Below are 16,792 nucleotides of genomic sequence, written 5' to 3' on the forward strand. Positions count from 1 at the left end.
CAGTTCCGTGGAGTGCGAGAGCCATCTGGTGCTGGAAATCTGGTTGACTGTCTGGTTGACTAGCCTACTGCGGAGAAATGCTGAGCAGCATGCCCAGAACACCATTAGCTGTGAGCTGAGAGGCAGTATCTGTTAATGGCTTGTTAGATGCAGCAACTTTCCTGTGTGCGTTTGCATTTATGTGTATTTCTTTGTATGCATAATTGCTTACGTATGCATGATTGCTTGTGAAAGACATTGGTGTGCATAATTCTGTAGGCAGATTGCAAGTTTGGGTCTGGTTGTGTTCAAGTACTTGACTTACTGAATGTGCAGGCAGTGAGAGGGACATGCTGTTAGGAGGTGTCTGGGTAAACAAGCTAAAAAAAAAAAAGTTTAGTATCTTTTCCTAGAAAATAGGAAAAATAATGTTTAAATGAGTAATAGTTTTGAAAAATTAATTCACACTTGGGAAAATATGCAATGCTTTTATATGTGCAAACACTCTATTTTAGGAACAGAAGACGCATAGTGGATCTGTGATTAATCAAAAATATATTAGAGGACTGAAAATTCTATGGAGACAATTTGACTTTACTACTTTCTACATTTTAAGAAATATTAGAGTCACTACCATAAAATTAAAAAGAAATACGTTTTTTCAGTATGTATTGTTCTCTAATTACCTATCTACCTTATTTATAAGCTACCTACCTTATTTATAACCATCAATCTAAATATACATTAAAATGCATGTGAACAAGACATGTTGATAATAAGACTGCAGAAATATTATAAAGATAAATTGATTAATATTTGTTGTTGATTTAAGGGCCATGGAATAATCTCAGGAGGAAATTAATTCAATGATCTGTGTAGAGTTTGGCCCATAAATGAAGACTAGATCTAGACTTTAAATGGTGAAGAAAAAAGACATATTGGATTGCTAAACTGTCAGGGAGTTGCACTGAATGAGATGTGTGTAAAATAGTATGTGATCATGTGTGATCATTTCATAGCATATAACAAACGAAGTAGAATTTTATGGAACGTCCTTAAGCCTGGCACTTCCGCCCATCTCAGGACCTAAATGCAAAATCTTACTATTTACTTGATTGGTTTATGCAGTTATATACGTATATTAGGGTTTTATAATTTTTGTAATGTTAGGTAATTTAATGCCTGCATTTGTTAACTAACAAAGTAGTCTATTTTCTAAAAATCCTAGGTGCTTCACAAAGAAATGCGTAACTTAGTACAATCCATCATAAGAAATCATTTTACATACTGAGCTTCCCTATAATCTTAGTTTTTCACTGCTGCAAGCATACGTCTCAACATAGATTTCATCCGATTGAGCAAAGAATTAAACCCACCTCCATCACCGAATACCTGAGATGAAGAAAGAGAAGTTCTGCAAAATATTTAGAAGAATAGCAAAAACAGCTGTGATGATCAAGAAGCAAAACGGATTTCAAATTGGAGGGGCCTACACAAGGAATACCTTTCAGTCTTCTGTCTCTTAACATCCCTGTTGATCACCGGTATGGCTCAGGGGAAGAGGTTGCTTTACAGGGAGCCCATCATTTAGGGCCAAAGGTGAAGCAGCTCCCAGAAGTTTTTGCTCGGTACAGTCAGAGTTTGGCAAGCACAGAAGAGACAGAGAAGCAATCTTGGAGTGCTCTGTATCAGGATATTTGAGAGATTTGCCAGAGCCACTGAGATATTTGCATGATATTTGCCAATGGCAATAGGCTATTGCAAATGTTAATTAAAAGTTACACTGAAAGGATAAAGAGGATTAAGAATTCTACAACGTAATGCAATAGGCTGCAGTTGTTGTTAATCAATACCATTATTCCATAACTTTGTTGATACTGTTTTCTTACACAGATAGGGTACAAAACTAGGACAGGAGTAGATCACAAAATATGAAGCCTGCTCTGCCAAGCCTATGAGTTATTTTCAAATATCTTAGGAAACATAGTAAGGCTGAATTACAGGCATGAGTCATCATTAAAAAGAGTCAAAAGTAAGAGTATGTGATTCAAGAACAGTGTAGAAAATGAAAGAATCTTTCTTTTGCTGTTGCTTTTTTGTTTCATTTCTTACCTATGCATGGTAAAGCATCATACAGCTCCATCAAAGAGTCTTGAAAATGAACTGAAGTGGGGAGCAGATAATGTCTTTGGGGAATTGCAGAGGAAGGGATCAGCATCTGCAGGATTCTCATGCATGAAAATGTGAACTGGCTCTTAGAGAAAAAGAAATGCTGGCTAGAATAGCTTGCTAAGCAAGTAAAGGAGAAAGGAAGACAATACAAAAATGGCATGTGAAAAAAGATAAAAAATTTTACTATTTTAGTAGTGATGATAATCTCAAGCTTTTTGATGAAAAACAAAGCAGAAGTGGTATTTAATGGGGAAGTTACATGAACAAGTTAGCATGGAGGATTGGGGGTTTATTTGAGTGTAAGTAATATCAGATAACCTGAGGATTATTAATCCATAGAGAAGATGATTACAGCCTGGCTGGATTCAGCTGTGTTAAAATTTTGAGGTCTGAAAAGGCCTGATTTGAGCAACATATGCTAAATGGTTTGTATGGAGACTGAAAGTTATGTTAAATTTTTATGCAGGTTTATGTGTACATTTATTTTCTTATTTTTCCACTGCTAGTGGAAAGCCCTGTCACTGGCAGTACAGTTTGTCAAGACCTTTGAATTTTTATGTCAGTTTAGTTACAAATTCCCTTGCTTCAGAGAGGAGGAGGGGCTTCCTTTCAGGAAACTTTTGGAGGGAAAAAAAAAAAAAAAAAGATACCAAGAAGAGAACAAGCCTGACACGGAAGAGGCAAAGAAGAGCCATACGTGTAATAAATTAATCCTGAATAAAGATATGCCCAATCACTGTCATGGGCTGTTCCTGAAGGCATTTGACAACTGACTTTGAGCCAAGCTTGCTCATGTACATATAATAGTATAGCTATAGCAGAACAGGCTTTGATGTGAATTAACTGCTCAAATGCAATGCAGCTTTTTTCATTGATTTTGTAGCAGACTGACTCACTCACTGGTGCTCTAGCTTCTGCTACAAACATGTAAGTTCATTTGCCAACCCTCACCTTAAGGTCAGAAACCAAACCAAATTCCCAATTTCCCATCAGGTTATATTACCAAAGCAATTCCTGTAATGCTCAAGCAGTGGAACATCTTGAGCTTTGTCATGTTATTTACTCTTGGAAGGTTTTTTTTTTGTTTTTGTTTTTGTTTTTTTGACTAAAAGAATAAATGACTAATACCTACAATAGGAAAAATGAAACAAATAGCATAGTCAACAAAGCACGAAGAAACATCGTTTCATTTTGCTGAGTGGGATGAGAGGATGAGAATTCACAAGTAATTACTTGTTGCTCCAGTGATTTGTAACTGCAGACTTTTCACCACATTTAATTAATATGGTGACGATGCTAAGAATTTAACCCACCATTTTCTTCCTACTCACAGATGGGCTGGCAGAGCATGAAGATATATACTAACTTCTTTCCACACTCGCACATGCATAGATATCACAAACGCAGGATGATTCTATAACAATGACGAAATATTTTACAACTCTTAGTCATTGCATGGCCAGCTTTTTTGACATGCCGTGGCACTTACCCTGGCATCAGTGTTTAACAAATGTAGATCTGTCCTAACAAGCAAATTAATAACTGACCTGAGAAGTTCTTTTCCTTCATGTTTTGGACATTAGCAAAAATTATTTTAGCAGCTTCGATGTTTTTTCTGTATTTCCTCCTGAAATCCTGAGCAAAGGAAACAGGTTGAATATTTAACTAGTTAAAAAAAGTTAAAAAGCACCATGTTTCTCTCTTCCTTCGGAATTCTCTTCGGAATACAACCCAGTACTTTTCAGAGAAGAACTCTATAGGTAGTTAGAGGACATTCAGTTACATTTGCTCCATTTGTTTATGTTCTCCCTCACTCCTTTTGCATTGCCAGTCTCAGATGCTCATATTATCATACTGATTTTGTATGCATTATGTGAATATGTGTGCATATTGATTATTATTCATATGTTACATGTTTTAAAAAGCATTTTTCTATCTTAATAATGAAGTCTTTTTCTTGGACATGTCTTACTAACAGAAGAAGAGAACAAAATTATTTAAACTGCAAAGCAAGGATACCAATTTATGGGTTAAGAGAAAAAATGGAAGAAGAAAAGTAGATTATGTTCCCATTTAATATCAACTGAAAATCAGAATTCAGTAGACCATGCTATCATAACTTAGTGTTTCTTGCCTAGATTCCAATATACAGACAGATAGCAAATATGATAAATATCACTGAAATATGTGCAGTCTACATAATATACTTCACTGTATTCTAGAAGGCATTTTAATAGCCTTTTACAAAGTTTAAAATATGGTCCACTATCTTATTTGATGATGGAAAAGAGAAAATACTGTAACCAAAAAACCCCAGGGTGCAGTGGAAGCCTTCTTCAAGGTGGTACCAGGTCACTTTTACGTTGTTGTCCTCTAGCCGTTTCTTGTACAACAGTCCATCATCCCTGAGCACATCATGCTCACAGGTAATTATACAGGTATCAGGTAGGCGGCAAAGAACAGAATCTTCCGCTAACAGTGGAGAAAATGTTGTCTCAAACACTTCTTTTACTTCTTCATAGACTTGAACTACACATGAAGTGGACTGTGGTGGTTTATAGCCCTGTTTAAATTTGTTTGGGATGAGATCTGCATTTATCCATTTCCCATATTTCAATTTCATATTCTCGGGAACGTGAGAACCTGCCAAAACAGCTTCTTTCATAGAGGAATCCTTATTCAAGTACTTCAGGATAAAACGGACTGTACGTTTCCGGGACAGTAAGGGCATGAAAGCGTTTCTCTGGTTAGAGGGCAGATTAAAGTTAAGGGCTTGGAGAAATGGGTAGATCATCACCTGGGCGCGTATCTTCGGGGTATCTGTTCTATTTGCCAGTTCTTGGCAAACACTAGCAGTGAAAGTGCCCCCTGTGCTATCCCCGCAGATGATAATACGGTCAGAATCCACACCGTAGTTTTCTGCAGTCTGCAAAAAGCGTACAGTAGCGGTGAGGCAGTCCAAAAACTGGCCTGGATACTTATGCTCAGGAGACAAACGATACCTGAAAAGTACACAAGACAGCAATTACTAGAAATACATACATTTGTAGAGTGTGTAAATATGACATCTTAAATCCATCCATATAGTATGTATTTGCAAAAATACAGCAAAGGCAGTTTTACTTATTCAGTTTAAAATTTTGCCCGCTGAAGCGGAACAGAACGGCTTCCTCTTCCGTGTCTGTTGTCATTCAGAGACCGTGGCTCGTGCAGTTTTATTGTAGCGCTGTTTAACAGAACATGGGGGCTTGTACAGTCATCCACATTACCCAAAGCTGCAGCTACTCTGCTCGCTTCCCAGGCTGGCTGAGGGCACGCAGCCCTCCGAGAGCAGAGCTCCTGCCAGCCGGGAAGTCTGCAGCTCTCCCGTTTGTGCTGACCCTGCATGTGAATGCAGCTGTAAGTCAATCCTGCCTACCCGTAAGGTCCAACCAAGTTCTGGTTCCTAAACTTTTTACATTGGGAACACTGGTTATTCATCTACTGTAGTGGCAAAATAGCTTCCTGAAGACAATAGGTCACTTATTTTATTCATTGGAACAAGTGAATTATTACTAATGAATTTTTGCACAGAAGAATTTGTTGGAAACTAAAGTTTCTTCATACATTCGGCCATTTTCTGTAAGCAAAACATCTTTAAAAGGAACTAGTGGTTCGTGTAGTTTAAGGAAAATATTATTACATTTTAGATTTAATATTTACTCTTTATCCTCACAGTCTCCTAAAATATAAAAACCTGAAATCAGAAAAACAGTTTATAATTTGTTATTAAAGAGTAAAGGCAATCCTTTTCATAGTGATAACAATATAAAACACACAAATCTGTCTGTTCTACTGAAAATAGTTGGCATACATATTACTTTTTGTACCTTTATAAAGCCGTATCAAGTATTTCTCATTTCTGCCACTGGGTGGAGCTCACTTACCCAACAGACATAACCACTGAATCAGAATTTTTGGCTATGTACTGGCATGTTCTGTCGTAGGTTCCTGGAGAGCAAATGTTGTTAAAGAGAATTAATATCTTAGAATACGTGAACAAAATCTCCTCTCCTTTTCTTATGACATATTGCCATGATTGAGATCTACAGAGATAAGTGATTAACTTGCATATTAAAGAGAGTAGACATTTGGTACTGTATCCTCAGTGTGGGCCTCTTGCCATTTTAGTAGGCTCCCCAAATTTCCCCTAGGATCAAATTAGTCCAGATCTTTGAACATAAGGACACACAGGAAAGCCCATACTTTTAGGGAGATTATTGATCTGTAAAGAAAATGAGGATATTTTTTATTATTGTGCACAGCTGCTTAGAATGATTGTAAGGTATAAAATAGCCTTAGACCTTTACAAATGCTTATTACATTATTTTAAATAATTGTAAGAGGACCTGAGACTTACTTAGGGGTGTCATATCATTTAGCTGTGAAAGTTCTAATTCTGATAGTATAGCTAAGTCTTAATGAAGTTTATATTTGAAGCAGAGATTTGACTTTTTCTGGAGAAAAAGACATGGCAGATACACCTCCCAAGAAGGCAGCATATTTTGCTGGTCTAGTTAGGCAGAAAACCAAGGTATGCAAATTATGTTATATTAAAATATCTAATTGTATGTTTTTCATAATGAGGTTATGGGTGGAAATAAGCTTGTTTTGGTATATTTAAAAATATATTGGGTTTTACTTAAACCTTAATTCTGAATTTCCTACATTCAGAAGATTTGGTTTACAGGTGTTTGCTCAGTGATGTATTCTACCTTACATTACAAATTTCTAAATTTTAGTATGTACGCATGTCTAGCACCTGTGGAAATGATATCTTTTAGAACTTTTTAAATTACATATTTGTGATTGTCTGTTTTCTCTGATAAATTAAACTGAATCAGGACAACCTAGCTAACACATATGCATCATTGCCACACATTTAAAAGTAGCTGCTATAGGCCACTTGAACTACCATGAATGCTGTTTATGAAAGTGCCAGTAAGCGTGCTGTAGTTACAGATCAGAGAGAGGAATGCAGGAGTTAATAACTTCTGTCAATTTTCTTGAATAAGTATTATTTATTCAGCAGTGCCACCTACTATAGATATGCTGTAAAGAATGCTCTTTCCTATAAAGAATAATTTAAATATTAAATAGGCAGATTAAGCAGATAAAAATAAGAATAAAGTGCATTCCATTTCTCGCTCTCCTAAACTAAGCTTCAGGTACCTCTTAGATTAATTATAATTAACAATCGTAAATAGCTGTTAGAATGTCATAATATTTAATTTCTAATGTCATAATAGATAATGTTATAATGCCATAATGAGCATGTTATCCTTTTCAGGTTCTTACTGATGCTTCCAAACATCCCGCATCCTCCATGGAAGAAGATGACTCCTCTCCGTTTGTTTGTGGATGGCAATTTTGGGAGGTAGATCCTCACTGGTACCTCATCAAAATGTAGATCTTTTATAAAGAGTTTTGAATCCTTGAATGCTGGCAATCCGTGCAAAATGAATCGTATAACTATATGCTCCTCAAAGATACCCAAATTTTCTAAGTTCTTTGCCTAGATATAAGAAATGAGAAATTAGTATAGGAAACCCACATCTTCTCACCCTTATAAAGACCACCTTCCTCTACGTTTAAACTGTATTCATCATTTGCTGCTCTATAGGATTACCATAAATCCTATAGATTTATAGGACTACACCATTAATAACTGTAGTGACTTTGTGATTTCACTTGTGAAAGTAAAAATGTTCATCTACATGATTTGAAATACAGTTATTTCTGGAAAAAATGCTTGTTCCATCGAATGTGTTACTTTTAAAAATCTCTGTGATCTGAATTTCTCACACACGGTATCAAGCATTTGCTGAGGTCCGTAAGATAAGAGTCATGAGGCCTGAGGCTCCCTCTGTAGTCCATGAGGAGAAAGCAGCATTTCTTGAGGTCAATTCCAGCTTCAGCTATGCTAAGTCATACTCTGGAGATACCTGTTCATCTCTATTGATCATAAAAGGAGACTGTCTACTTTAGATGCCTCAGTTAATGTATGTAGAGTTAGGTGGGATGAAAGTGCCTAGCATGATAGCATTCAGTATACTAGGAGAAAAAGACTCATGCCAGTTTGTATGCAAGGTTTTTTACTTGTTTGGTCATCTCCATGACACAGGGTCAGTGACAACATGCTTTAAGAAAATATCTGTAGTACTTGTTATAATCTGCAGTGAAGTGCTACTGGCCTGAATGAAGAACCTGATGAGAATGGTTCCAGATCTTATCTCCTCCATCAGTGAAACCTTTGCCAGTATCGAGATCCTACAAATATTCACAAAATGGCTCAGCAACCAATTTCTTACAGCTAATCAGGGAAAAAAAAAATATTCTGAAGACGGGAGATTTGTCAGATTTGTCAAAACATTTTTTTCTTTCTTCTTTGAGGCCAGTCAACTGGTGATAATTAAGGTGGCCTCAATATCACACTGGAATCCTCACTAATCCTGGACATAGGTTGTAACTGAGGCATTTCCTGCTAGAGACAACATTTCCCTTCCTATTAAATGGTGGCTTAATTGCCCTTCTATTTATTACAATTCATTCTTTCGGAATGATGGTAATCACCACCATAACACAAGTCTCCATGTACATACTATGTCAGTGCCTTATAAACTAATAGCCAGCTATGCTTTTGTAAATTAATTTTTACAACCTTTTGTATCTGGCCTTTTATTTAGATATGTTCTCTTTATCTCAGAGACAATACACATAGGTACTGCCTTAGGTAGTAATTTTGCTGTATGGGAATGTCATAGCAGGAAAAGAGACAGAACTTTCCCAGCTGCAGGATCCCAGCTATCTTGTACATGTGAAACAAAAGAAACCTGTCATGACTCTATGCCAGTATTTTTGTCAGAGTGATGATTTTGGAATGGTTGAAGTTCGCAAAACTGCAATATCATGTTTTAAGTGTATTTGTTACAACTTATCTGTACTTCTAACATCCCTGTTTATTACTGAGCTTGCTGATCACACGTATAGGATAAACTTGGTACCAAAGCGTTCTCTCTAAATATCATCTTTCCTTTTCTCATTTTAGGAGCTCCTGATGTCTTTCATCAGGCATCTTCATATTCTAAGAAAACACTGCCACAGAGGAGAATGAGGAAACTGGTATGTATTGAGAAACTTCATCTTGATCAATAGTTACAAAGTATTTCAGAATGAATAACAATACACTAAAAAAAAAAATAGTATGACTATTCCTAACCAGGAGTGATTAGTGTTACTAGGCAAAAAATATCATATAAGCCTCATTCTAAAATGTGTTATATGTGAGAAAAAGAGGACCCAAATTAGCATGTCAGCATGTCTTTTCTTGTGAAATAAGGTAAATGGAGTGAAACAAAGGCTAAGATGTGAGCTGATAGGCTTTCTCTCATCTCTTTTATTTGGGATTGTCACTGAATTTCACAAAATATGTGGATAGATGTAACAGGAGCATCATATGTATGACACCCTATCTATCTAGATATCTAGAAGATACATGTTTAACTGTTAATGCAGCTCTTCTAAGAGCTATCTCGAGTAAAATGCAAGAAACAAGTACGAAAAAGTCCTATGCTGGAGAAAAAAAAAAGAGAGGGGAAAGAAAAAAAAAAGGAGATTCAGTACACAGTTAAGAGAGAAGCAAGGAGGATGACAACCTTAAACATTTTGAGATTAGGCCTTGAACTCATAGCTGTGTCACTTTATGTTCCTTTACTGCAACATACATGATAGTGGATACAAACAAATATGTCACTGACACAACAGCAGCATCACTCATCAGAACGAGCAGGATGTGCTCATTGCACATGTGCAATGCACCGTTATAGCTTTATGATAGAGCTATAAAGTCCTCATTGTGATTTCTGTGAATATAAATGTAAAAGCTAGATACTCACCAGAAATACTGGTCTAAAGGTTTTCAAAGCAAAAGGCTCAAAAAAATTAGGTAGTAAATGAATGTATGACAGATGCTGAAAAGGATTTATCTTTAAAAATATTCACAAATGGAAGCTGAAAATTCTGGAACATATTATAATTGAACATATGTATAATTGAATTGTAATTTAATAGAATACATGCTGTTGCAGAATAGCCACTTAGAAGCTGTAAAAGCAGGTTAAAAGAACCATCTGAAAGAATCTTTTCATCAAACCAAGTATAGAAATATGTGGGATTTAACAACATAAACTCATATTATCATATTAAGTTTGTATATAGCTTAATATGAAGAGCAGTCTGAAATATGTTCAGGGTGGCAGACTCTTCTTCGTGACAGACGATATAGAAAGGTAATGGCAGTTTGGCCTGATTTAGAGTAAATAAATCAAGCCTAGCCCGTGAGAGAACTGGACTGTGATTTTAAGCAACCCACCTAAGTCTTTAATGGATTATAGGGCCCCAAATCACCTTTCAGGATGTGGACATGGGTTATTGTGTTTATTATGATAACCTAAGGATTAGAGAACATTTCTACCTGAGATGAGCTCCGTACAGCCATTACTGCTCATGTGTGCTCCTGTTGCCTTGTACTGAAAACCTTTTGAGCAAGAGCTGTTTCTTACTCTGGTTGCAAAGCACACGGCAGAGTAAGTCTGGCATAAGTAATAAGTGAAATAATAATGAGCAATAATAGCTTTAGCTGAACCTGCTTTGACCATGAAGTTGGACTAGATGAGCTCTGGAGGTCCCTTCCAACCTACTTGATTCTGTGGTATTTCACTAAGATGCAGTGATCCACTTACATGGCAGGTTCAGGGAGGATAAGAAAATTACCATAGGTAGTTCAAAATTTAGAAAATTACCTCAAATAGATTAAAGTGCACTGAGATACAGAAGGCTTCGGTTACTGCAATGGAGGCCCCTACAGTCAAGCTAAATGATATCCATTGCCCTCCTCCCATCCACAGGACAGTCATTTCATTATATTCATTATAGAAAGCAATCAAATTATAACTGCAGTGTAAACATGGCAAAACTCAGAAAAAGAAAAAGAAAAAAAAAAGAGCAAAACTCACCTCCCATCGGCTGTTTTTATATACAGTAATAAAATATCACATCAGATTTGGCCTTTACCTTTCAGTCTGTGTTTGTTACTATGTGGCTCCCATTGCACATAGTTACAGTATTTAAATGCATAATTCTTCATAGTTCTAGCCAAATTTCTCCTTTCCTGAAAACCAAGATACCACAGATCATGATAAACTTACCAGAATTTCCATCAGAGCGTATAAGCAATGATATAAGTAGAGCTTTAAAGGCTGATCAACTTCAGGAGGAATTTCTGCCTTGAAATAATCATAGTAAGTAATATAAAAGCAATATGAAAGTAATATGAAAACAACTAGAATTCCTGCTATTAATGTCATAGCATACAAAAATTCCATTTTTCTTTGGTGAGAATGATTTGTTAGGGAACTGTTTGACATGATTCCTCCAGTGCTTATATCCTCCAGCCTGACTCTACAGACAACTAATTTGCACACCAAAATTGCTTCACCCTCCTCCTACAGATAAGGATGCCAGATGCTAAAAACATACAAACATCCGGCAATGCCAGCTATTACAGCTTCCTTTAGTGTTGTCCAAGTTAGTACTTAAAAGGTTCACACCCAGGCAATGTCATTATTTTGTCTATCTCAAAATCAATAGAAGCTCTAAATGAACTTTATCTTTTATCTGGTATAACTGTTTTCTGTTTTGTAGCCCTGAAGAGCTATGTGAGATTTTTTCCAAGTATACTAGTTAGAGTAATAAATAATACTGCCTTTATTTGTTAAGCCATGAAAGATTAGCAATGCTGAACTCCAGCCTTTGCATTCAGGAGTAGCAACGGTCAGCTCTGCTCTTGGAATAGGTCTGAAGAATGGTTCTAAGGCTTTCTGCCAATCTTTTTCTCATGCTATATTGCTGCGGCAGGCAGCTGGCCGCAACAGTTAGACTAGACATGCAGAAGCAGATCTAAAGGCATTTTGCTGTTAGAGATGAGTACAGGGCTGCCAGGAAGCCCCCTACCTGAGTGGAGAGTGAATATCTGCGGGCTCGTCAAAGGTCCAGTGAGGTCAGAAGAAAAATTCCACTTATTTTAAAGAACTTCAGCTCTAACCCTCTGTTCTGGTTCATTCTAAAGAAAGGATTTTGATGTCTTTACAACTTCATAGCTTGCTATGTTTTACCAAGACAACTCTACGCTATCTTTTGTTGTAATTTAAGCTGTGATTAGACTGAACGGCTGATTTAAGGTGTGATTTGACTGTAAGGCTAGTCAAACACTTGGGCTGATAGAATGCAGTGTTGAGGTGATGGTAGGGAAGCAGTGAATGACCAGGGGCAACAGCGTGTGGGTCTGTCCACAACATGAATGGACAAAACTTGTTTTCCTAAAAGCAAACAACAACAACAATCAGCTCACACTGACATAATCAGTGTAAACCATATGTTTCTCTTAAACACCCTGAAATATACCTTTATCTCTACTAATTTAATAAATATTCCCTTTAAAATACATTATAAGAGCTTGCAGTCATGGTCATCAAAAAGAAATACACCTTTCTGTAAGGCTTAAGGTGGTGCACGTGGCTGACAAACCTTTATTGGTATTCCTTCAGAACGTGGGATCTTGACTAAGAAAAGATTAATCCTATCTAGCTTTTATTATACTCATAAAAGCAGCAGATGAAATATATATACTTAGAGAAACCCCACGTATGCAAAATACCCCTCTATTTAGAGGAAAGGGGGAGAAACCTTAATGTGAATTAATCAATAGGCTAAAGAAATTTTCAGCTGTCTGGAATCAAAGTAAACAACCTGAGTCATAAGAAAAAAACTACCAGATGATACGAGTGACCAGACTGGATGCTTAAGAGAATAGGTGTACTTGTTAGCTTCAGTGGAACAGCAAGTACAGCAGATTGAATTATGTGGTTTAAATGAGAGTATAAAAGAGTAAAAAAGAGTAAAAAATGTTTTAAGGGTAAAAAAATCGATGTAAGATAGTTCTAACAGGTAACCTTCCGCTTACATCAGCAGACCTGAAACATACGGTCAAACTGTCTGACTAAGATAGAAAATCATTAAGACCTTGAATCACTGTGGGGTGCAGTATGCTTAACTGAGCCCCTGCTATCTTCTCACTTCATCCCGACCAGCGGGTAATCAGTAACAGCAGCCTAGGGGAGCGTGGATACTGTTGTGATGCAGCAGCCTCACAGGTCTTTGCTTCACCTTGACTGCTGTCAAGGACACTTGAATGTGTTCAAGGCTAGATGTATTAAACCTCTTTTTGAGGGTTTCTATCTGTAAACTGAGTCTATCCTTATCTCTTCAAATGAAACAAGGGAGATGATGTGATGACTGAAATGACAAAAGTGTAATCCCTTTTTCTAAATGTGGTTTCCATTTAGTGGACTCTAACAGTATCATTGGCTGAATGTTAGCTACCAGAGGGGGAAGTTCTGTTCCAAAGTCTGTTTCCTGAAGTCAGTGGGAATATTACCACTAACTCCAGTTGGTTTTGAATCTGGCCCTTCACGTACAAAACCTGTACCAATTTTGCATGAACAGTTACATGCACAAAGTTGTCGGTTCACAGAGGCTGAAAAATTCAGAATGTCATTAGCAAAGTGGTTGTTTCTTCAACATTGACAAACTTATTCTAATTGCTTATTAGAGTCTCTTTTTTTCTCATATAGAATTTTGGTTCTTAATTAAACACAGGTGAGAAAAAATGCAGTTAGTACAAATTATAAAATCTGGCATGCAATAAAATAACTAAGTAACTGAATGAAACACCACATTCTTGATGTTGTATCCCTTTGGTCTGAATGCCAGAGAGCACACACATGCACTTTGAGAACGCGTGTGTTGATAAATGTAACTGTTTTTTTATATACAGAATTTAGAGAAGGATGCCATCTAGAACTTAGAATTGCTCTGTAAGACATTCATTGTATCTTTATTCATAACACTAATTTGTTGTGAGACCCCAAGAAAGCAGTGAGACTTCCAAATGTAGCTTTTCACACAAGGCTGGACACAGACTGTTTTCTGTCAAGGCTGAACGTTAAACAGAAACCTGGCCCCATTGAGCTTAGTCGTGGCAAAACTTCACTTACAGTGCAACAGTATCAGACTCTTAATACTTAATAATATATAGAAGGATGTTGTGAAATCATAGAACCACTGGGATACATTTCAAATGGAAAATGTGAACTCAAGGGGGGAATGAAATCAAGAAGCACAAGAAGTTAGCTCTTGATTTATACAATTTTGACAGCAGTATTTCATTAAAAACAACTCAGCTTGGCAAAAGATTCTCTTTTTCTAAAGGAGGTATAGTTTTAACCTGTGTCTGTGATAGATTGACTATGGTCAGGCATTTCACGCTGATGTAAAAAACTGGTATTACTTGACACTCTGGTAACACAAATTTTCCATTGTGTAACGGTGCTGTTCTGCCTTTAGAGATTTTTCCCATCTGCCTTACCTATGTACTGTATATATATGGGATTTTGTTTGTTTCTTTTAAGTTGAAAACAAGGAATTGTTAGACCAAATGGCTTTAGGCTGAAACACTTTGAATAAGCTTTTAGTTTCCAGCTCCTTTTCCTTTCAGAATTTCTTGCAGTTTAGCAACTTTATATGCATGAACAGACTTCCAAGTTTGCTAGGAACTTTGTTGCAAAGGCTCTGCAAACAAATGTGTAGTTCTACCTGTATATGTAGATGCACAATCAATATTGAAGCATTTAGACGTTCTACCTGAACCTATTTACAGAAACATAAAAAACTTTTCTGTTAAAATGGCCAAAACAGATTTAGTTTGGAGCGAGTACAATTGCAGTTAGCAGCTATTGTGGTTAAGCATTCAAAAAATATAAATGCATCATTTCAGCTATTGTCCCAGACCTAGGACATTCAAGGATAATCTAAATTTATAGGTATTAAGCCAGAATAGATTAGCAAAACTATATTAAAGCCATCTTCTCTAACACTTCTATTAAGAAGTACAAACACAGAAATTTAAACAGACAAGCAGAAGGCAAAGCTGATTGAGTTACCACTGAGATGTGTTCCCTGATCTCCTTCTTACTCTTATTGCCAACTGAAAACTCACATATCTTAAAACACCGTGAAAATAATTTAGATCAAGGGGAGGGGCTTTTTTGCAATGTATACTTTGATTTGAGTGGATGTATGGGAAATGATTAGTTCAATACATTGCGACTATACAAAATGCAAAATTAGTTCCACAACTAAGCAATAGCGTTAGCAACAGATCTAATTTTACAAAATTAACAGGCCTGCTTATTGAACACTCCAATGCACTGGTTAAGGACTTCTGAGTAGGAATGTGGCAGGGAGTCACTTTGGGAAAGCATTTAAGTGATAATTAGCAACAACTGCGGTGATGATAAGACAGGTGCGTTTTGTTAACAGATGTACTAAGTGTCCATTTGCACCTATAGACCTTTACTGAACGCAATTTGGGTTATCAAACTTAAATGAAGGTATAGTTTAGAAGGTTTAATTAACAAAAGCCCAGGTTAGTTTTGTAAAGGTGACAGTTTGGGATAAGATCTCATGCCAAACAAGAGCAAAACAGTTACTATACAATAACCAGATGAAATCCCAGAATACTACTACTTTGCCACTTTCTGGAGTAAACTGCAACTGAAAGTGATAAATCTCGACTGTTTTCAGTGTTCTTTGTAGAACATCTAGAATTTAAAGCTATTTCATCTTTCAACTGAATTAAGTGAATTGTAAAAGTAACTTATTTGCATTTCAGCATATTCCTTATAGGCAATATGCAGTCACTTCAATTCTATTACAGGTCTGCTTTTCTTTCTTGTTTTTGTGCACTTGTAAAAAGTGGTGGTTTCTGGTTGCAAATGCTTCACGGTAAATCTAAAACAGAAGTAATATAGTTCATGCAGTCACTGAAATTTGAAGAACATGCTAGGAAAATACTTGATTTTGAATATCTAGAACTGTCTTTTTACTTGGATTTATGTAGAAGATTTTCACATAGTTCAATAAACCAAAATCATAATGAATTAAAATAACACTTCCAGTATATCTTAGAAAATTATTCAAGGTAGAAACCTGTATATGAAATAAATATACAAAAGACTAGTCCTACTAGCATCAAAGGAACTGCACGTTTTAAATTAGTAATTTAATGTTGTCTTTTAATTTGAATAACAAATAAACAGTGTATGTAGTATTATTGGCTGTTTTATTTTAAATGTGCCTATGGAGATTTAGGCATCAAAATAGAATGAACTAAGGAACCAAAAATCAATTTTACTTTGACAAACCTCATAGCCCTTCATTTTTTAACACTACGCCTTTCTGTACCAGAAAGTTGTTACGTTTGTTACCAGTCCAGACAGTGAGTCATTCTCGTTTAAACCAGACACTAGGCTCTCTGTGTAATTTCTCTCTCCCCTTCGGAGTTTTTGGACTGAGATGAAAATTGTAATGCCAGGTGCCTCCTCTAGCTCCATTTCTAAGGTATTACTGTAAAAACACACAGAGGTGCTAAGTGCTGCCAAGCAGCAATGGAAATTCTCTGAGCTCTGGTTATTTCAGATACAGC

General features: G+C 36.4%; 2 protein-coding genes across 3 annotated transcripts in view; one reads left to right on the top strand and one right to left on the bottom strand.

Moving 5' to 3' along the window:
* Positions 1-16,792, top strand: part of DHRS3 (dehydrogenase/reductase 3) — a 107,740-nt gene that overhangs the window by 59,429 nt on the left and 31,519 nt on the right. For both annotated transcript variants that reach the window (XM_062593135.1, XM_062593134.1), the window contains exons 2-3: positions 7,481-7,567; positions 9,239-9,312. The gene's annotated coding sequence lies outside the window, so the exon portion shown is untranslated. The remainder of the gene's footprint in view (positions 1-7,480; positions 7,568-9,238; positions 9,313-16,792) is intronic.
* LOC134150129 (arylacetamide deacetylase-like 4) lies at positions 4,209-10,687 on the bottom strand. Its single transcript, XM_062593720.1, has 4 exons — positions 10,664-10,687; positions 7,489-7,705; positions 6,078-6,141; positions 4,209-5,153 (listed from the first exon to the last, which is right to left on the bottom strand). Exons 1-4 carry the CDS (start codon positions 10,685-10,687, stop codon positions 4,382-4,384), a joined length of 1,077 nt encoding a protein of 358 aa, XP_062449704.1. The 3' UTR covers positions 4,209-4,381.

The sequence above is a fragment of the Rhea pennata genome, chromosome 22 (genome assembly GCF_028389875.1).
Source record: "Rhea pennata isolate bPtePen1 chromosome 22, bPtePen1.pri, whole genome shotgun sequence".
Lineage (NCBI taxonomy): Eukaryota > Metazoa > Chordata > Aves > Rheiformes > Rheidae > Rhea > Rhea pennata.

Bases quoted from the DNA above. Each gene is read 5' to 3' on its own strand.
- LOC134150129 (XM_062593720.1), bottom strand. From the start codon at position 10,687: ATGGCTGTACGGAGCTCATCTCAG. The intron at 7,706-10,663 runs GTAGAAATGTTC...TCTTATATCTAG, and splicing joins CTGTACGGAGCTCATCTCAG to GCAAAGAACTTAGAAAATTT. The intron at 6,142-7,488 runs GTAAGAACCTGA...TTTGCTCTCCAG, and splicing joins CGGGATGTTTGGAAGCATCA to GAACCTACGACAGAACATGC.